Source organism: Hemibagrus wyckioides, linkage group LG22 (genome assembly GCF_019097595.1).
Source record: "Hemibagrus wyckioides isolate EC202008001 linkage group LG22, SWU_Hwy_1.0, whole genome shotgun sequence".
Taxonomy (NCBI): Eukaryota; Metazoa; Chordata; class Actinopteri; order Siluriformes; family Bagridae; genus Hemibagrus; species Hemibagrus wyckioides.
Window position 1 is genome coordinate 15,555,761 of NC_080731.1, and position 23,459 is coordinate 15,579,219.

The 23,459-nt window shown below is 38.9% G+C and overlaps 1 protein-coding gene across 2 annotated transcripts in view; it reads right to left on the reverse strand.

Annotated features, from left to right (window-relative positions):
• Nucleotides 1–597: 597 nt before the first annotated feature.
• The window catches only part of inpp5jb (inositol polyphosphate-5-phosphatase Jb), a 31,140-nt gene continuing 8,278 nt past the window's right edge, over nt 598–23,459 (reverse strand). For both annotated transcript variants that reach the window (XM_058375606.1, XM_058375605.1), the window contains 12 exons: nt 20,729–21,216; nt 19,305–19,412; nt 16,273–16,381; nt 10,873–10,989; nt 9,551–9,726; nt 8,593–8,704; nt 8,124–8,233; nt 6,656–6,854; nt 6,442–6,579; nt 5,859–5,942; nt 5,648–5,752; nt 598–3,976 (listed from right to left, as the gene is read on the reverse strand). In XM_058375606.1, coding sequence (XP_058231589.1) covers nt 3,698–3,976; nt 5,648–5,752; nt 5,859–5,942; nt 6,442–6,579; nt 6,656–6,854; nt 8,124–8,233; nt 8,593–8,704; nt 9,551–9,726; nt 10,873–10,989; nt 16,273–16,381; nt 19,305–19,412; nt 20,729–21,210 — 2,019 coding nt within the window. In that variant the 5' untranslated portion in view covers nt 21,211–21,216 and the 3' untranslated portion in view covers nt 598–3,697. The remainder of the gene's footprint in view (nt 3,977–5,647; nt 5,753–5,858; nt 5,943–6,441; nt 6,580–6,655; nt 6,855–8,123; nt 8,234–8,592; nt 8,705–9,550; nt 9,727–10,872; nt 10,990–16,272; nt 16,382–19,304; nt 19,413–20,728; nt 21,217–23,459) is intronic.

Below are 23,459 nucleotides of genomic sequence, written 5' to 3' on the forward strand. Positions count from 1 at the left end.
TCACTCACACACTCTCACAATCACTCACTCACTCACTCACTCACACACTCTAACAATCACTCACTCACTCACTCACACACTCTCACAATCACTCACTCACTCACTCACTCACAATCACTCACTCACACACTCTCACAATCACTCACTCACTCACACACTCTCACAATCACTCACTCACTCACTCACAATCACTCACTCACTCACTCACTCACTCACTCACTCACTCACACACTCTCACAATCACTCACTCACTCACTCACTCACTCACACACTCTCACAATCACTCACTCACTCACTCACACACTCACTCACTCACACACTCTCACAATCACTCACTCACTCACTCACTCACTCACTCACTCACACACTCTCAAAATCACTCACTCACTCACTCACACACTCTCACAATCACTCACTCAATCACTCACTGACTAAATTACTAACAATTTGCATTATTTTGTTCTGTAATGTGAATCTAACTGCCTTTCTGCCATTTTTCCTGTTTTCTTTATCTCAACCCCATGAATCTAGATCCAGCCCCTGCTTTGTTGAATGATTTTATATAACCGTTTAAAAAGCACACTAGACTAGAATGACTTCACATTGACAAGGATTTATTTTCTTCTGGACACAAGTGTTCGACAACGTCGGCCAAACGGCTTCCATCACAAATGAACCTTCATCAATTAAATATGTGAATCTATAAAGTACATCTCTTAAACTCTACACTTTGAATAAAGTCAATTATATAATACATTACAGAATACATCAGATGTGATTTAATAAAATACATCAGGCAAGATATACAGTTATATATTTAAAAAAAAAAAAGAAACAACTGAGTCAGATGAAAAATCTTAAAAGCACAGAATATAATTTCTAACAAAAATAATTTTTTAAAGGAATCTGAATACGTCTAACAATTATTAGTGCAAAATAAATAATAATAATAAAAAAAGTTTTCATCTGACTCTTTCCTCATACAAATGGAACTCTTTTTATTAATTAAATTAAAACCTCCCTATTTATAATGCCTTCATGACACTGGCCAGCAGAATGATCTTCTGCATATGGTACATATAACGGCATAAAAATATAAATTAAGACACGTATACGTACAATATCACATTATATAAACACATTATTTTCTTTCTTTTTTTTGGCATTGATTGTCAGATCTATCCATATACATAAACATTTTCCATAGAGACTGAATGAAAGAGAGGCAGCTGTTCTGCAGATGTCCTTTAGATCCTTCAGATCGTCAGCTCTCAAACCTCAAAACTGATGACTGAACTTCTAGACCCTAAGAGCTTCGATTGGACTTGTAAATAAGAAAGAAAGGATGGTTTGAGAAGCATGACTGTATATCTAAATAACTCAGCTTATAATAATTCAGTAATTCCAGCCTTTATCTAAATATATCCCGCTTTCCTCAGAAACATTACAGCAGCATTGTTTCTTTTTCTTTTATTTCATTTTTTTCTAATCCAAAATGTTATGCTGTGACTCTCCAGTGGAGGATCGTAAGAGCTTAATAAACATGATATTACCTCGGAGTAACTCTGATAAGCACCGTGGCCATACAGCTGGCCCTGCTTTTAACTAAAACGACACACAGGCTGAACAGCAGAGGGTGAAATCCAGCTCTCTGTATGAATTTAGAATGCAAGGAAAAATAAGCAAGGAACAATCACACGTGGGTTGGGAGCACAGCAATGGGCCCAGTGTGAAAACCACCTGAATTGAAAGATTCAAGAAAAAAAAGTATGAAAAGTAAAACTAGGGGGCAAAATAGAGGAATGTGCTACGTTCACACATACAGACTTACAGTGACAAAGTTCAGATCTGATGAATATTGTGACATCCAGCAACAGAGACCAGTTCCCAACATAGTTGAGAAAAACTGAACTCGATGCAAATACTTTGATCCGTGACGAAGATCCGTGCATCTCCTTCATCTCAAGTGATATGATGCAGATAAACACTGCTGAATTTTATACACAAACACCAAATCTCTTAACAGCATGTTTCATTTCAGCCGCAAGAAAACCGCTAGCTGCTCCACCCACAGAGAAACATTGTTACTATGGCAACCATTAGTAGGAACAGCTAATGATAACTTTATAATACAGAAACTGGAGACTCGCAGAGATAGAATCACTGTATGTGTGAATGTAGCATAATAGCGCATCTCTGTTTGCAATGATTACTGTAGTGCAAAATGGAAAAACAAACAAAAAAAGCACAAAAACTATATTAAAAAACTTCAACCCTCTTCCTTCTATCAGACCTTAAAGTTTAAGAGTCGTGTTTCAGACGTCTGTAGTCCGACAGCACAATATGTTTGCGTGACATACAGTCACACACATATAAACACACACACACACACTGTCTTACACTTACATAGTACACTGTGTACAAGAGAACTCCTGGTCCTAAACGGTGCACTGAGATTCACCAGCTACCAGACTACAGCTACTGAGAACTGCACTGCACTGTGAACTGCTAATGAGAGAGAGAGAGAGAGAGAGAGGGAGAGAGAGATAGAGCGAGAGAGAGACAGAGAAAGAGACAGAGAAAGAGGGTGAGCCAGAGAGAGAGAGACAGACTGACATAGAGAGAGAGAGAGAGAGAGAGAGAGAGATCTTCACCACACAGGACAAATCCTAGAAAATACCAGACGAAACTGATCACAGAATCCTCACAGTTATGGTTACAGCAGTGATGATGTGAGATCAAACCTACTCAGACACAAGAACATTTCTATGACATTCTTCCACACATCTAACTAGATTATCTCGAATATTGTTTCTATGATTTATTCACAAAGTATAAATAAGCTCTTGCTAAAGCGTTTGGGATTTTTTTCTCTGTTACACAGCTCCCTTTAAATCAGCAACCTTTCATTTAGCACTGAATTCTTAAGAGATGAGGAAGAGCATGAGGTTTCAGTACAGCTTTGTCTTTCTGCTTTAATACCACTGATCTGTAGGTTTGCTGTTGAGGGTTGAATGACATGATTCGATGTTCACATGGCAGAGTCACTGAGTGCACAGAAGCAGTTCTGATGTCTGGAGGTTGGAAAGAAATAAATCTGCATTGACCTCTTCCTCACATACAGCAGATATTATGATGCTTAGATGATGATAGAGCAGGTTCCTACACTGAAGCTAAACTTACAAGACCTTTGTCTTGTAAACTCAAGCAACAAATGCCGCAGATGAGTCCTGACAGTTTACTCATAGAAAATAGAAACGCTTTGTAATCAGCAAAAAAAAAAAAAACCTGAAAACCTGGCAGTTCTACAGAGACTTAGATAAGACTGAGATGCCATCAACAAACACCCCACAGTGTGTGCTGAGTGAATTTAAAAAGAATTATACATTGGAAAACAATTCCATTTTTCACTGAACTATTGTGCTTTGTCTTAAAGTCTAAAGAATTTAACTGGGAGGAAAGAGAAAGTGGAGAATGATGTATAGCATGAATATGAATCAGGTGACTGTGAAACAGACGAAGACTTGAATTCTGTCCTCCTTCCTTACTCCTAGGAGAAAGAGCTACTAAAGCACTAACTCTGTCCTGCCACACAAAAGACTCCATTTAACATCACGATACAGCAAAAGCAAAAGTGGGAATCCTCCAGCTCCTGCACTACATCCTCATGCCAGCTCCGGCGTCTCAGCATGCTCCTTTAGGGTGCTTGTGGCTTTCCGCTGGTTTTCCCTGAGTTTGAATCTCGATCTTCTGAGGAGTTGCTCGTTTTAACGGGGCTGCCTGCCTTTGAGCTGGACTCGGAATGGGGGGAGTCGTGTCTGGAGCGGGGTTTGTGGGAGTTTCCCTCTTGGCCGGTGGGCGTGGCGCTGCGGCTACTGCTGCTGCTGCTGCTGCCCTTCTTTACCTCATCCTCAGAGGTAAAATCGGAGCTGTCAGAGGGACTGAGACCAGTCGAGCTCGATGTGGGCAACTGAATCTGTAGGGGAAGAATTAAAAACACTACTGTAAGCTTTGTCTGTGAGGGTTTTCGGTCGTCCAGGCTGTCGAAGTTGATATTGATGATGAATGGTGTTAAGTCACTAAGAGGACAGAAACTAAATTAAAAATCAAAATAATTAACTTTCATTTTTCAGAGCATAAATATGTGAACACCTGATCTTGTGGTTCTTCCCCAAACAGTTTCCACAAAGTCAGAAGCTCACAATTGTACTGAACATCTCTGTACGCTGTAGTATGAAAATTTCCCTTCACTGAAACTAAGAGCTATAAATACTGTTCCAGCGTGAAAATGCAGCTGTGCAGAAAGCAAAGCAAGCTCTATGAAGACATGGTGTGGTTTATCTTGAGGTTGAAATGGAAGAACTGGAGTGTCTTGCACAGAGCCCTGACTCTGACTCAACCCCACTGGGATGAACTGGAACACCAACTGAACCCCAATATCAATATCATCAACAATGTTCTTGTAGCTCAATATCTAATAGAAAAGCCTTCTCATGAGAGTAAAGCTTATTATGACAGGAAAGGTGGAATAAGTCTGGAATGGGATGTTCAACAAGCTCATATAGTGTGATGTTCAGGTGTCTTCATACGTACACTATATTGCCAAGAGTTTTGTGACACCCCTCCAAATCACTGAATTCAGCTCTAATTCATCCCAAAGGTGTTCTATCAGGTTGAGGTCAAGACTCTGTGCAGGCCAGTGAAGTTCCTCCACACCAAACTCGCTCATCCATGTCTTCATGGAGCTTGCTTTGTGCTCTGGTGTGCAGTCATGTTGGAACAGGAAGGGGTCATCCCCAAAGTGTTCCCACAAAGTTGGGAGCATGAAATTGTCCAAAATGTCTTGGTATGCTGAAGCATTAAGAGTTCCTTTCAATGGAACTAAGAGGCCAAGCCCAACCCCTGAAAAACAACACCAATAAGCCTAAACAGTTCAATCTGTAATGACGTAATGGCCGCTATTCTCCAGCACCAGAGTCAGAATAAACTTTTTAAATGCAATCTCCTTTTCAAATAAAAATAAGTGATAGTGAAAAAATAGTGAAGCATCTACTCTGCATAAATAAGGTTTTCTGATATAATTTGTTGAAATTTCTGTGTGTCACATCACCTAAAAATATTCACACCAAGTTTTTGTCAGGAACTGCTGGACAGTTCCCTGCCAGGCCCAGAGAGGGCGCTGGCAGGTGAACCTTGGAAGCCTGCTTCTTTGTGTGTCTTTTGTGCTTCGCCCTTCCCATTGTTCGCATGCCTGTTGTGTCACCTGTATTCCATTAGCCCTAATGTCTATCCCTATAAATAGGGATCCTTGTGTTCATGTCTTTGTCAGTGATTGTTAACTGTGCCGTGGTTTTGTGTCAGGTTTTGTTTTGCCATGTTCAGGTTATGGTTCAGATCCGTTTCTTGTTTTGTTTTACGCCACGCAATGTCTAATGTGAAGTTAGTTGCCCTCTGTCTCGTCTTTATGTAATAAAAGCAGCTTTGCTGAATCCTGCATGTGGGTCTCCTTTCACGGCGTGCAGGCACGTGCACGCCACACCACGGAGGTCCGGGTTTGAGCCCAGCACAGGGCGGGGGTTCTGGATGTGACAGTTTTCAAACCTAGTTATTTTTTAATAGCAGTGTCATGTTACGTGAGAATATTTACCTGGAATGGTTCAGTGACCCCAACAATAGAGTTCATATTGTTGCTATAGTAACCCAAAATGTAGTCACCAGCCTCCTTTGGTAACTCTTCCTCTGCGAAGGTAACCTGCACAGGTGGGAATGTGAAACAACTGATCAGTTACTACTGTGTCTTTAACCTTGGCTGAAACGCAGGTCATGTTAGTATGTGTGTTTATTGTTTCATGTCTTACATGATGCTCCTGTCTCAGGTAATCTGATTCCTCTTGTTTAGCCCAAGTGTAACCCACATAGTCTTTATGATGTCTAAATCCAACCTGGAAAAAATGGATGGCATAAAAAGGAATGCTTACAAACGCAATTTTATTTTTTATTTCATTATTCCAGTTGATCTGAAGTTCACGTTATAGACTCATTCAGTTGCATGAAGTTCTTATATTGCCAGTCTGTTTTTGTACAAGCCCCTAAACATGATGCTGAACAAAACAAAATGTGATTGGTTGCTATATGTCAGTCAGATGACCTCTTGGGCGGTCAATGGCCAATAAAAGCTGCTATGCCATCCAGACCTATGAGACTATATAAAAAAGCTCTTCCTATTTCAATAATGGTGGCTTGTTATCAAGCTGCATGAAATTAACACCACCTACTGGACTGGAATATAACTAAATGTAATGCATTTATAAGTTGCTTGGGAACCGTTTGTATCTTTGCGGTATCTTGCTTTATTCTATCATCCAATTCCGGTCTATTTATTTAAATACTCTTCTTTTTATTTGTAAGTGGTGAAAATACACAGAGTGTATTGTAATGTACCTTGTAAAGTCCAATCCAGTCCCAGGAGCTTCTGGAGTAATTGGGCGCCACCTTAAATTTGGCCACGCCATCAGTCACCTCCCTCCATTCGTCCTCTACAATCAGCGTCACCAAAGGGATGTCCACTTTATACGGGAACTGTGGAGACCAGCGTGTGTTACAGGTCTGATCACTGAACCTCAGTTTTCCTCACTGACCTCAGCTATGGCTTTACCTGCAGAGTGAAGATGGAGGAGACAGGCTTGTGGTCGCTCACGGTGTACTCCATGTGACTGCGGTAGAAGTGCTGCGTAACCCGAGTGCCGCTGGTGAGGCCAGACATTGAGCTACGCTTGGACACGCTGCTGGCTGGAGCCATCGGCCTTATACGCCACAGAATGCGATCGGTCCAGGCAGGCTTACGTTTTTTCCCACTGGGAAAGAAGTATGAATGATGCAGCAGATGATTTCAGAAGAAATGACTGAGATATGAATGCAAATGCATACAAATTAAGATGGTTAATTTGCTATTCTGCACTTTTGTCAAACTAGGGGTGATGAATAGCAGATGAATAGTACAGTTTGGATGTTTTTGTTTAGGAGCATGACTTTTTTAATTGCAAAACAAACGAATATCATGTCAAGAATACCCGTTAAATATTGGAAGTTGCAGATGTGGTGTATAGTAGAGCGCATTTCTATTCAGTTCAGGTTTGACGCTTTTAAGAACTGACATTTACCTCACTGCAGTTTCCCAGAGCGACTTACAGAAGCACTACTGAAGTCTTTATCAACAAATACATCAATACTAGGTCACTAGGTCATGGATGGCTAAGAATACCATCAGCCTAAAACTCTGTTTAGTGGAAATACAGTAAGAACAGCAGACAGACGTACTGACAAGTAGTTTCTTTAAGTGCTAGTTTAGATATTTCAGGAAGAGGAAGGTCTATAGACTTCCTTGTACCCTGAAAGACGGTGGAACCAGTCGAGCAGTGCTGAAGGATCGGTGCAGTGTGGGCTGTGATGCTGTACCCACTTTATATAATAAACACTGCTGCAAGATTTTGATTTTTTAACCAGAAGTGGCAGTGATGAGGAGAGGACACGATGAAGAAACCTTGAAGAGGAAAGTTGTCATCCTCTTCTGGTGATATCACTGTGGTATAAATCATTATTAACACTATACAGTCAAACAGAACGTATTGTTATTTATTGATAGGATGTTCAGCATGAAGATATTGTTACTGAGAGTATATGCTAGCTGCTCCACCCACTGAGAAACGCTGTTACTATGGCAACCAGTAGTAGGAACGCTGTATAGACTTGCAGAGATAAAATCACTGTATGACTGAACGAAGCATTAGAAATTGTAGAAGCCTACAGTATCCTGTTTTGGGAATACATTTTTCCAAACCAGGATAAACTATCCAGGGATTGTGACGTATAAGATGTACAAAGACACATGTGAAATAAAATGAAAAAGTCCTGTATTGCTCCTGAGAGCTGCAGCCATTTCTATATTCTATATTAGTCTTAAGGTTTATAGAACAGGTATACTAGGAACACGGTACGACAATGAGATTCATCAATTTAATGAAAATTTCATTGTTGCTTCAACTCTACTCTCTCCAACTCTCTTCCTTTAGGTCAGTCATAATTTCTAGATTCAGACAATTCCGCTCTGATTTGTTGGTCTGTACCTGGTATCGTACGTGTTCGTTCCCACATCAAACTTGTAGGTAGGAGGGAATTTCAGAGGTCCTTCCTGGAAGCCTTCAAGCACAGTCTCAGTGTCTTTGGCCATGTTTAACTACAAAGAGGGACAAAATGGAAACATATCCATACGTGATATTAAACCTTCATAGTAGCACTAACAGTCTTAGTCAACAAGTGACTTATACTTTCAAGTGTTCGGTCATTACAGTCCGCTGTGTTATTATTAGCCACATTTACAGTTTCTATAGTAACACCTCACACAGGGACTTGGACACGACACATTAAAATGTGTGTGATGGTGTGCTGAAATGATGATGAAGACCCTGACTAGGATGAAGTGCTTACTAAAGATGAATAAATAAATGAATGAACTATAATTTGACTTTAGCTTAGCTCTTTTCATGCTGTGTGCCACAGTCAGCCATTGTCATTTTCCACTTGAACGTCTCTTACCTGGTCTTTATCCCACAGCATGGAAAGTTTGTTATTATCAATAGCTGCTTTAACCACATGCATCTCCAAGTCTTCAATCCGGAAGTTCAGATCCCCGAACCAGAAAACAACACTGAAAAAAATTCATCCACAAAAAAAAAAAAACCTTTAAATAACCTTTAAGACAAAAATTCAAATAATGGCTTGTCTCATGTGAAACAGTTCCCTGGGTCACTATAAACCCTGTATCCTGGGAAATGTAGTTAATATTCATCCTGGCTCTTCATAACCTGACATTTCTGTTATTTGCACATTTGCGCCGTCGACAATCATGTTTGGATAAATAGAGTGACCAGTTTAAATACAGTGTCCAGTTTAAATACTAGCTTATCTCACGCTTTCACATCAGTGTGGAAAAACATTGCTGTGTGTTTTGATATCCAGCTTGTGGTAATTTTTCATCAGTCAGTTCCATAAACACTCATTTATTTCTGACTGCTATCCAGTTTGACTTTTCTGATTCTTTTCACTCTACATCACTTTCCCACAAATGCTGCAGTTATTGTTTACACAACACGCAGGGTTTCTGTGCCTGTATAAATCACGTGAGGTTTTCACTCGCTGTTCAGCTGCTGATTGGGTTTCTGTTGCTAAGTATCTAGTCATAACATTTATTATATATTAATATTATATTATAGTCATAACATAGTATCTAGTTCGAACATCTCATTGTTTCACACTGTACATATTTGTCCTGCTTCAGAGTAAAATTTCATTACCCTGGATTAAAAAACAAAAACATGTTAACCCCGCTCTCAATTATACATCTGAAATGTTTCTCTAGACTGGGTTAAAAGCAAGGTTTCGAGCGATGATAACACTGCACACATTTATACTAAGACTGCAGGCTTTTTTTTTTGACAAATGTACCATGAAGAGCACAATTAAGATTGAGAGTGTGTGTGTGTGTCTGTCTCACTCATGATCCAGGACTCCCATGGCGGCTTGACCTTCAAACTGTTGCTGCTGCAGGATGCTCTCGAAATCCTCCATGCGCTTCTCTGAGTTTTCCATGTGTGCAGGCAGGTGGCAGTTCAGGAAGCATATTGCGTGGCCGAACACGCTCATTCGAGCACTTACTCCACCCTTATTTCCCTGGAAGCAAGAACAAGAAACCTTTACATGTGATAGAGGGTAAAAATTTAAAACAAAATTTAGAAAAAAGCTGTGGCAAAGACATGAAAAAAGTTAGAACTAAAATCTGACATCTATCTATCTATCTATCTATCTATCTATCTATCTATCTATCTATCTATCTATCTATCTATCTATCTATCTATCTATCTATCTATCTATCTATCTATCTATCTATCTATCTATCTGTCTGTCTGTCTGTCTGTCTGTCTGTCTGTCTGTCTGTCTGTCTACATTTTACCAGCTACAGGAGAGACAGATGCACATCACATCTAATCTACATCCTGTGTCCATGAGGAATCCAAGTGCCAAGTCCCAGTGCCATCCAAATGGTCAATAATGATTGATTTGGCTGTGGAGTTGTCCAAAAGTTCTGCTGCAACTTGAGGTTTTTTGTGTATAACTGTCAGGAGTTACTGGGAGAGTTCCTTGCCAGACCACCGGGGGTCCTGACAGGTGCTTTATTTATCTGTCACTTCCCATGTGATATATTTCCCATTCCCACGCCCTTTCCTAATGAGTTTTCCCACTTTCTCACCTGTCGCATGTTTTCCCTTGATGTGCTGCTCTATATATGTTTGTCCTGCTGTCTTGTCATTATATTTATATATGTTGACTTCAATGTAACGTTGTGTGTGTGCTGAAAGGCCGGACGCTGTATTATCCAGGTTTTTATGTCCTAGTCATGTTTTGTTGAGGATATTTAAGTTTCCGTGTCATAGTTCTGCTTTGTTTCTGTTACGTTTAATGTAAGTTACGCTAGGTTTTTTGTTTTGGTTTTGTTAAGTAAAAGCAGTGCACGTACTGAATCCCTGCGTTTGGGTCTGATCAGCTATTACGGGCGATCGAGCACACGGTGGAGATCCGGGATCCCCCCCATCGGCGGTGCCCATCCCCGTATGTTTTAATAACTTTTTCAATTGCAAGCACAGGATTCTTGGCCTCAGCAAAAATCTACATCGAATCTGCCGCCATTTTGAAAAATCGCTTGATGTTGTGTTCATTTTTGCATTCGCAAAAAAATTGTGAAATCCTGTAGGGCATGCTTTTTCATAGCAATGTTATTAATAACATTATAACATGTTAATGTGAATCACTAAGACTTACCCAGATTCCCCCCAGCCCTGTGCGTGTGTTTTCAGTCTGTATGCCTCTGATAAAAGGTAGGTGGTAATACTTCGCAAACACCAGCAGCAGTACACCCTGCATTCTCTGGGACGTCACCTGTGAACAGGAAAAAAAGGGAGAGAAATGTACTGTGTTTAGACATGAATCTGTATAACATGAAATACAAGAATTCTGCCTAAGACATGACTTCCTCAGAAACAAGGGATGATCCAGTAGCAGTTTGTTAGACGTGAGCACTGATCAGTTCCACGAACGAAATAGTATAAAGAAAAACTCCACTGCTGCTCATTGCTCAGTGTCATTCCCTCACTTCCACATCCTCCCATCCTCCTCCATGCACAAAACTCATCAGCATATTACTTCTGTCTCAAATGAACACAATCAGAACCAGACTTTTGCTGTATCACATCTCTCCAAGAATACAAAATACACAAGATATTCTCACTGTAATTCTATAAGCTAGTCCTTGGCTGCAACTCAATCGGCTCTCTGGATCAGTAGTCAGGGCACTGATCAGGGAGTTGGTTATTTTAAGGTCTGTCTCTCTAAAATTAATCTCAAAATTCATCTAGTGCACTGGTATGTTCCCCAAAATAAAATCCCACGATGCACTGCAAAAACCAGGAAGCATCAGTGCTCACTATGTTCACTTACTTGAAATGATGTCATATTTTTGGAAGCCTTTCAGCTGGAAAAAAATGGCGGCTGAACCAAACATTTCAGCTACAAATGTAAGTAGCTTGTTATCGTTGTTGTGTGGCTCTCAAATGATGACTTACATTAGCGACTGTTAACTTTATTCGATGTTTGTTTGAGTCCAACAAAGCTAGCCCACGATCCTGCTTGGAAAACGATGCCTGAAATTATTTTTCATTATGTTCAACGTAAGAAATACTGTCAAAGGTATTGGTCCTGCTCGTTGTTGATAAATGCCAGTGATTCAAGATTCAAGAAGCTTTATTGTCATTTCAACCACATATAGCTGACGCAGTACATAGTGAAATGAAACAACGTTTCTCCAGGACCTGGTGCTACATAAACATACAACAACAAAGTTCAACACAAAACACCACCACAGAGCTAGGACAGAAGTTTGTCTTAGCCACGTAAAGTGCACAGTGTGTAGCTAGGTGCAAACAGAGCAAAGACAAGACAGTGCCAATGGTGATGTTTTACGTGATTATATTGCCACGTGAGCCATCAGTGTCCTTGAGTCCTTATCAGTGCCTGAACTTGTATATTATATACTCATCTACCTCCTAGAGAGCAGACTGAGACACACCCAGTGCCTTGGATATTTGCCCCACCTCCCCGATTATTGACCAGGGGTGTGTACAAGTTTATATACCAGTCAAACAGGAGCCACACCTAATGCCTCCTGTTTAATCAGTTGATCTTGGCTTTCAGTAGTCTCAGGTGTGGCTTCTGCTCAGTTGGAATGAAAACCTGCACCTACACCGGCCATTTTCGGATAAGATTGGACATCCCTGGTTTAAACAAACCACAGCCACAGTCTTACCACTATTCTCCTTTTTTCATAATTCTTAAAAACAACAAGAACCCCCAGCACTCCACCTTAGACCTGCTTTAACCTGATTCTCTAACAGAGCTTTTGCTTGCTTATATTTGCACTAGTGGGGAATTGTAAACCAAATGCACTACACTATATTGCCAAAGGTTTTGGGACACCCCTTCAAATCATTGAATTCAGGTGTTGTTAACTCTTAATGCTTCAGCATACCAAGACATTTTGGACAATTTTGTGGGAACAGTTTGGGGATGGCCCTACTTCCATGTCTTCATGGACCTTGCTTTGTGCACTGGTGTACAGTCATGTTGGAACAGGAAGCGGTCATCCCCAGACTGTTCCCACAAAGTTGGGAGCATGAAATTGTCCAAAATGTCTTGGCATGCTGAAGCATTAAGAGTTCTTTTCACTGGAACTAAGGGGCTGATCCCAACCCCTGAAAAACAACACCTGAATTCAATGATTTGGAGAGGTGTCCCAAAACTTTCAGCAATATAGTGTATGTAGAATTGGTATAAGTATTCAATTGCATCCAATATTGTGTTACATTTGAGTCCTCGTTGTTTCCAGGTTTATTCAGTTCAGTTACATCTAGTCTTCTTGCCTCTGTCACAGATTTATAGAACACTTCCCTACCTGACCACCAGAGGACACTCCTAACTCTATTCTTCTTCAGTTCTACATTTCATTTCCTTTGTTCATTGTGTTCACCTGTTCTATGTTTACTCACCTTATTTAAGTTCCTGTTTTTCACCTTGGCTTTGTCTTGCTTCTGTGTGTGTTTTGGCTTCAGCCTTGCTTTAGTTATTGAGTATTTCTGCGTTTAGTATTTTCTTTGTTCTTACTTCCTGCTATAAAATTCTGCATTTGTATCTGGCATCTGCCCTGTGATTAGACATCCTTCTGTTAACCAGATCTTTGCTTTAATTCTATTTATTTCTATTAATTTATTGTATCTGTGATTCTAGCGCTTTCTTTACTTCCATTTATTTATTTATTTCCTTTGCTCTCCCATGCTTTATGTTTCTAGCCTTTGTTATGAATTGGAAAGAAATCCTTCCAGTCTACACAAACCCTGCTCTGATTCTTGCTGAATAAGCCCTTGATCACACCACTTAAGCACTTTTACTACACAACAAATGTTTCCAAGTTCTACTCACACAGCCTCGGGGTATTTATATATACAGGTTTAACTGCTTCTCCTACCAAGTGCACCTGCCTTTAATAAAGTGCTCCTTTAGAGTCTGAGAGCCGCAGTTAATAAACGCTTAAATGGATCCTTGGTGGAAAATTCATAAATTTTTCAAAAATTAAATGATTTGGTTTATAGTTTAGTTCTAGTTTATAGTCTATAGTTACATACACCGATCAACTTTATGACCACTGACAGGTGAAGTGAATAATACTGATGATCTCCTAATCATGGCACCTGTCAGTGGTCATAAAGTTGATCGGTGTATGTAACTATAGACTATAAACTAGAACTAAACTATAAACCAAATGGGAGGGATATATTAGGCAGCAAGTGAACAAAGTCCTCAAAGTTGTTGTGTTAGATGCAGGAAAAATGGACAAGCGAATTTGTCCAAATTGTGATGACTTGACCACTGGATCAGAGCATCTCCAAAACTGCAGCTCTTGTGGGGTGTTCCTGGTCTGCAGTGGTCAGTATCTATCAAAAGTGGACCAAGGAAGGAACAGTGCTGAACCGGCGACAGGGTCATGGTCGTCAAGGCTCATTGATGCACATGGGGAGTGAAGGCTGGTCCGTGTGATCCGATCCAACAGACGAGCTACTGTTGCTCAAATTGCTGAAGAAGTTAATGCTGGTTCTGATAGAAAGGTGTCAGAATACACAGTGCATCACAGTTTGTTGTGTATGGGGCTGCATACCTGCAAACCAGTCAGGGTGCCCATGCTGACCCCTGTGCACCACCAAAAGCACCAACAATGGACACATGAACATCAGAACTTGACCACGGAGCAATGGAAGAAGGTCACCTGGTCTGATGAATCACGTTTTCTTTTACATCACGTGGATGTCTGGGTGTGTGATGTCTATGGCCTCTTTCAGCAGGATAATGCACCGTGCCACAAAGCAAAAATGGTTCAGGAATGGTTTGATGACCACAACAATTTGTGAGTTTAAGGTGTTGACTTGGCCTCCAAATTCCCCAGATCTCTATCCACTTGAGTATCTGTGGGATGTGCTGGACAAACAAGTCCGATCCATGGAGGCCCCACCTCACAACTTGGAGGACTTAAAGGATCTGCTGCTAACATCTTGGTGTCAGATACCACAGCACACCTTCAGAGATCTAGTGGAGTCCTTGGTTCGATAGGTCAGTTGTTATGGCAGCAAAAGGGGGACCAACTCAATAATAGGCCTGATCGGTGTATATTACAATGTTGTGGAATATCTGAAGTTTCTGTTATCTTGCTTTATAGTGTCTATAAACACATTCCTGTTCTTTCTTCTTGAGTTATTAAGGCAAAAAAAAAATACAATTTAGCATGTTCCTGAGGAGCCTCCATCAATGAGAATGAAGGTCAAACTAGATCTCCTGGAAACTTGAATCCTGTGTACACAATTGCACTTTCGGACACGGTTACAGAAAAGAAATGATTTCTAATCACACTGTTCATTGTCACTCAGATGAGGATGGCTTCCCTTTTGAGTCTCTCAAGGTTTTATCGTCTCAGGGAGTTTTTCTCGCCATCGTCACATCTGACTTGCTCATTAGGGATAGATATTTAAATACAAAAAAAAGGAAATGAATTGAAGACTTTCCCAGGTTACAGGTTTGCCTTCTTTCAACCCTTTTGATTAAGTGTGCAGGTCATTACTATAAAAATATTCTTTAAATAGAGTTTGAAATTTAGAACAAGCGTGAAATTAGTGGGAAAAATGCATGCAAGTAGTTTTATTAATCATATGTTTGGTTGATTGTAATATTATAATAGGAAATATAGATAGACTCAATGTTGATAATATAAATAATAATATAAATATAATATAAACCAGTGATTTGTGCACTGTTACTGAAAACTGATCAACTCCACCGCCTGAGCCATCAGCTCTGTCAATTCAATAGTGAAATAAAACAGCAGCTAAATTACTGACAGTGTGTTATTATTTGCTAACTATATTCACCAAGCTTGTGTTGTACAGAACATAAAAAGCTCTACGTATTGACCAGCTGTGACAAATACTTTCATTTCTCTGTCATTCCAGGCTGATTTCCATGCAGAAAACATGCAGCTGAAATGCAAATGCTGTTTAGTTCTAGACTATTCATAAACACTGGCAGGAACAGAGCATGCTTTAGAATAAGAGTCTCATTAAAACCTCAGATTTACATCATATCAAAGGACTGATGCACAGAACTACTTTGTATGGAAATCAAATTACAGTGTGTGAAATGAAAGCATGCACGCACACACACACACACACACACACACACACACACAGACTTGCATGTGCACATATGCTGACACAGACATGCTTTCTGTAAAGGTAAAAGAAAGAGAAAAATTAATCTATAACTGTATTATCAGGTTACATAATTGTCCCTGCTGAGCTATAAAATGAATTTTTTCAGACACACACACACACAACGTGCCATTGATCTAAAGACTGGGATTAATATTGAAATGTTTCAAACAGCATTAACAAAACATGCAAAAAAGGTGTGTGTGTGTATGTGTAAATATGTGGTATATGTGTATGAGTGAGTGTGTGTGTGTGTATGTGTATATGTGTGTATGTGTGTCTGTAGGTTTTAATATGCATATGTATGTGTGTGTATGTGCATGAGAGAGAGTGTGTGTGTGTTCTTGTTGTTCCTGACCAGCACATATCCGAAGCGGCTGAGTGTGTCCATGCAGACTTCGCTCCACTGGTCAGTGAAAAGGACATCCTTGAGGCGTTTATTGATCATGGAGTTTACTTCCTGTAATCTGGTATAAAGGAACAGAGTGAAGAATGACAGAGTTACTGACTGTTACTGTAATGCTTAAACTGGATATATACTGTATATCTACTCGACATAAACTGGATATATACTGGATATATACTGGACATAAACTGGATATATACTGGATATCTACTGTATATCTACTCGACATAAACTGGATATATACTGGATATATACTGTATATCTACTCGACATAAACTGGATATATACTGGATATATACTGGACATAAACTGGATATATACTGGATATATACTGGATATATACTGGACATAAACTGGATATATACTGTATATATACTGGACATAAACTGGATATATACTGGATATATACTGTATATCTACTCGACATAAACTGGATATATACTGTATATATACTGGACATAAACTGGATATATACTGGATATATACTGTATATCTACTCGACATAAACTGGATATATACTGTATATATACTGGACATAAACTGGATATATACTGGATATATACTGGATATCTACTCGACATAAACTGGATATATACTGGATATATACTGGACATAAACTGGATATATACTGGATATATACTGGATATCTACTCGACATAAACTGGATATATACTGGATATATACTGGATATCTACTCGACATAAACTGGATATATACTGGATATCTACTCGACATAAACTGGATATATACTGGATATATACTGGATATCTACTCGACATAAACTGGATATATACTGGATATCTACTCGACATAAACTGGATATATACTGGACATAAACTGGATATATACTGGATATCTACTGGACATAAACTGGATATATACTGGATATATACTGGACATAAACTGGATATATACTGGATATCTACTGGACATAAACTGGATATATACTGGATATCTACTGGACATAAACTGGATATATACTGGACATAAACTGGATATATACTGGACATAAACTGGATATATACTGGATATCTACTGGACATAAACTGGATATATACTGGATATATACTGGACATAAACTGGATATATACTGGATATATACTGGACATAAACTGGATATATACTGGATATATACTGGACATAAACTGGATATATACTGGATATCTACTCGACATAAACTGGATATATACTGGATATATACTGGATATCTACTCGACATAAACTGGATATATACTGGATATATACTGGACATAAACTGGATATATACTGGATATATACTGGACATAAACTGGATATATACTGGATATATACTGGACATAAACTGGATATATACTGGATATCTACTCGACATAAACTGGATATATACTGGATATATACTGGACATAAACTGGATATATACTGGATATATACTGGATATCTAATGGACATAAACTGGATATATACTGGATATATACTGGACATAAACTGGATATATACTGGATATCTACTCGACATAAACTGGATATATACTGGATATCTACTCAACATAAACTGGATATATACTGGATATCTACTCGACATAAACTGGATATATACTGGATATCTACTCGACATAAACTGGATATATACTGGATATATACTGGACATAAACTGGATATATACTGGATATATACTGGATATATACTGGACATAAACTGGATATATACTGGATATATACTGGACATAAACTGGATATATACTGGACATAAACTGGATATATACTGGATATATACTGGACATAAACTGGATATATACTGGATATCTACTCGACATAAACTGGATATATACTGGATATCTACTCGACATAAACTGGATATATACTGGATATCTACTCGACATAAACTGGATATATACTGGATATATACTGGACATAAACTGGATATATACTGGATATCTACTCGACATAAACTGGATATATACTGGATATCTACTCGACATAAACTGGATATATACTGGATATCTACTCGACATAAACTGGATATATACTGGATATCTACTCGACATAAACTGGATATATACTGGATATCTACTCGACATAAACTGGATATATACTGGATATCTACTCGACATAAACTGGATATATACTGGATATATACTGGACATAAACTGGATATATACTGGATATCTACTCGACATAAACTGGATATATACTGGATATCTACTCGACATAAACTGGATATATACTGGATATATACTGGACATAAACTGGATATATACTGGATATATACTGGACATAAACTGGATATATACTGGATATATACTGGATATCTACTCGACATAAACTGGATATATACTGGATGTATACTGGACATAAACTGGATATATACTGTATATCTACTCGACATAAACTGGATATATACTGGATATATACTGTATATCTACTCGACATAAACTGGATATATACTGGATATATACTGTATATCTACTCAACATAAACTGGATATATACTGGATATATACTCGACATAAACTGGATATATACTGGATATATACTGGACATAAACTGGATATATACTGTATATCTACTCAACATAAACTGGATATATACTGGATATATACTCGACATAAACTGGATATATACTGGATATATACTGTATATCTACTCGACATAAACTGGATATATACTGGATATATACTGTATATCTACTCGACATAAACTGGATATATACTGTATATCTACTCGACATAAACTGGATATATACTGTATATCTACTCGACATAAACTGGATATATACTGGATATCTACTCGACATAAACTAGATATATACTGGATATAATACTGGACATAAACTGGATATATACTGGATATACTTTGGATATAGCTGGCTGCAGTGAACCATTCACAAACTCTGACTAACAAACCAGTTCATCCTCGGGGTTTGCATTATGTTTTGCATTATTTGCTTATTCACCTTTAACCACACTGATGCCAGAGATGTTCAAAACAGCCAGCAGAGCTGTTCTTACCCTATGATATACATGTCTGTATTTCCATCTCCTGTGTTCAGCCCCAACAAGGAAGTGATGTCATCAGGGGGCACGGCTGAGCCCACGTTCCAGGTGATTATGTGCACTCTGTGAGCAAAGGGCGAGAAACCAAGCTGGTTAAAAGAAGAGACAATAAAGTACATCTACATAATAGATAACTAGTGTTTCAGCGTGAGTCTGAGTCTTCTAGGTTTCCTCTATGTCTAAATCTAGACGCCTTCAGTGAATGCTCTAGAGGTGATCAAGTTTCCCTTTTGATAGTCTGTAATTTTGCTCCATTATTTCCCTCTGTATGTTCTTGCTCCATTAACCATAATCATTAATCAGCAGGCTCGAGAAGTCCTCTCGTTCTCGAACACTCGTGTGGAGAACAGAAAGAAAAGAGGAAGTGATCTGTGTGCAGACGGAGGAGAGGAACAGAGAGAAATGGAAAGAGAAATCGAAGGTCCATAAATATATCTTGTTATCTGCAGGGCTCCTCTGAGACACATCTGCATTTACAGGAGGCTGATTTGTACAAGTGATTGCAGGAAGCTGTGACTTAATGGATGTTGAAAAATAAAGGTTTAATGAGAGGCACTAATATCATATTCAGCTCAGTATGTCTGAGTGCATTAAATATCACTTAAACATAAATATATGTGCTAGAAATAGTGCAGTGAGACACAATAGAAAGTTGAACTAAAAAATGAACTAAATACAGGCTGTTATGCAAATTTGTCAAGGTGAGTCTGATATCATCTATTGATCACAGTGGATGGTTATCAGTAACATTTACAGTTTGGTTACCAGGATGGTTAACAGTTTCCTCCATATTGTTAGAGCAGTTTGCCTCAGAAACTTCAAACAGGTCTGCCATCTGAGATCACAATCATCTGAGATTGCTTTAATCTGAGATAGGATTAATCTGAGATATGATTAATATGAGATCTTGTTAATTTGAGATTGCAGTAATGTGAGTTCACATTAATTTCAGTTCACATTAATCTGAGTTCAAATTAATTTGAGATAACATTAATATGAAATCGAATTAATCTGAGTTCACATTAATCTGAAATCACATTAATCTGAGATAGCAGTAATCTGAGATTGCATAAATTTGAGTTCACGTTAATCTGAGTTTACGTTGATCTAAGATTGCAGTATTCTGAGATCACAGTAATCTGAGATTGCAGTAATCTGAGATAGCAGTAATCTGAGATTGCATTAATTTGAGTTCACATTAACCTGAGATCGCATTAATCTGAGATCACAGTAATCTGAGATAGCAGTAATCTGAGATTGCATTCATCTGAGATAATATTCTCATTCACACACTCAGGGACAATCCACCTGCTGGCATGTTTGAGGAATACGTGACAGTATGAATGTGTTGATTACAGCAGCATGTGGCTTGTGATTACCTGAAATCTTCATCAGTCTGAGGCTTTGTATCAACTGTCCCGGCTACAGAGAGTGCCCTCTGAGGGTGAACGGAGGGATCGGTCAGCGTCGGATTGTAGGATGGTGCCTGAGGAAGCGAGGCTGCTCTCATTGAGATGTGGCTCCTCGCTGCAGCAGCATGTCCAGCCAAAGCAGGAGGTCTACACGGTTTGTCATCATAGAGCTGCTGGATTGGACCTGATGGTTGGCTGATCTTGTTGGGAACAGAAGAGTCTTTCTCCTGGTTGAATTCGGGACAGTCTGGGACATCAGGCTGTGAAATCTCAGTGGATCCTTCTACCCGGGGGGTTCTCAGGGGCCTCTTTGGCCTAGTTGGAGCTATAAATGTCGTGATCTGTGAAGAGGAACAGCTTTCTGAGCTTGGATGAAGAGCCTCCGTAGATGTTTTCGGGTCTTGTGAAGATGATGGGACATCAGGATTCTTCTGGCTGTGCTGCTCCATTCTTTTCTGTAACAAAGTAATACATAGAGGCAGGACTGCTTAGTAGTAGCACAGAAGCTTGATAAAGTGTTTGAAACCCTACAAGTCTGAACATAACAATATGGTGGAACCCCCGATGTCTGAACCTGTTTAAAGTGAATCTTCATCTATCTGTTTGAATTCAGTCCTCTTTTCACTAATATTGCACAAGCAAGAGCACTGCACTGAATATCAGACATTATGTTAAAAAAGCCACCACACAGGAAGTGAGGCTGTATCTCACCAACGACTTTGCTCACTAACACAAAACCTGGTAGGCAACATATTTTCCTGCTAGTGCCAACTACTGGTCAAGGGTTATAATAACATGCTAAACAATGCTTACATCTAACTGCTACTCTGTCAGATTTGGCTCAGATCGTTTTGTCTAAATATCACAGTTGCAGCAGGCAACACCTCAGTCTGCAGCATTGATGCCACAGCCTGAACAGTCACAGAATTCCACCAGTGCCTGTGATCCAAACACACACATTGTGAGTCAAACTACAATCATTCTTCAATCCTTTTGCCTAATCTTATATCTCGGCTTTCTTGTGCTCACCGAATCTGGGTCTCTATCAACAGAAAAAGTTTACAAAGAAACCACAGCTGGATACAGCTTAAAGTGTTGCCATGGCAACTTGTTTGTAATAAACTCTAGCTAGAATTGCAACGTAAGGTAGCGAGTGACTCCCAGTGAGACGCAGCAGTGCAAACACCAGTCCACTTCCAACACCGCTTGTCCAGTCAGATTACTGGGTGTGAACACTAACTGGTGTATAATTGACTGTATATTAATCAGATCACGTCCCTTGAGGCTGAAGGAGAATTCGAGAAAGAGCCACTGCAGGCCTCATAGGTGCTGTTTATTAGGGTTCGTTACTGCTCAGTCGAGCCTCATGACAGTTTTTACACCCGGCAAAGTTTAACATTCTGCTAATCATACATATAAACTAAGCACTTGTGTTGTAAAAGTCAAAATGTCAATTTATTAGGAACACCCCATGCTTTTTGTATCTGCGCAGTTCTCCAGTCATGTGGTTGCAATGCAAAGGAACATAATCAGTTTGTTCACGAACGACTGTTTCTCTCTTTTTTAGTACAGGTTTTAGAAATCAAACATTCACAAGTAAATGTTCAAACTTATTACAGAAAGAATATGAATAATCTAGGTCACTGTGGTTATGACAGTTGCAGTAATGGCAACTCAAGATTTTCTCTTGTATTTACAGTTAGATATTATTATATTATTATATTATATTATTATATTATTATATATTATTATATTATTATTATTATATTAATTATTATATTATTATATAATATAATATGATATTATTATATTATCCTTCACTGGACAGTACAACATCCAGAATCTCCACTCTGAGCTTTTTCAGTAAGGACATGAGGAATTAAAAACATTTCCACTGGTTTTGATTAAAAATAATATAATATCGCCATGGCCTGCTACATTAGCGTTAGTGCAGAACTTCTAATATTTGAATTTCACATGAATATTAAGTTCTTTTTCCAGACACATTAGTCATAAACTCTATGTTAGTAACATAGAGAAACTTCTGATATGAAAACATGATATTTATCTGAGTCACTGACACTATTCTTTGGCTAAATGATGTTATGTTTCCATGGAAACTAGATTGTGTGGAAGAAAAAAAAAGAACTCATTTGGCCAGTGTCAGGGTGAGGATGTACAAAGGTGGGAAAAAATCATGTTAAGTGACAGATCAACAACAATAAATATTCATCAATAAATAACATGTTTCTATTTAACATTCACACAATGCAGTTTAAATGGGAAGAATTTCACTTTGTAATTTAGAGAGGATATAAGAATAAACCTTGATCTGGGATCAGGGGCAGAGCCAGGGGTTTAAGAGAAACACTTCCACTAAACACACATGCACTAGTGTACTACAGCCTGGGTTCGAGAGAAAGGGTGGTATAGAATGGTGGAAAAGAATATTTCCCATAGCCATAATTGGATCATTTATCAAGGTCTGTAATCGTTTTTTTTTATCCTCAGTGAGAATGCTTGCACCCAGACAGCAATAAGGAGGAGGAGTGAGTGTGTGTCTCAATCAGGGCACTGGTCAGGGAGTCGGGTGTTCTAAGTGCTCTCTCTGTCTCTCTCTCTCTTTCTCTTTGTCAGTCTGCCCATCTCTCTCTCTCTCTCTGTCTCTTTGCCAGTCTGCCCATCTCTCTCTCTGTCT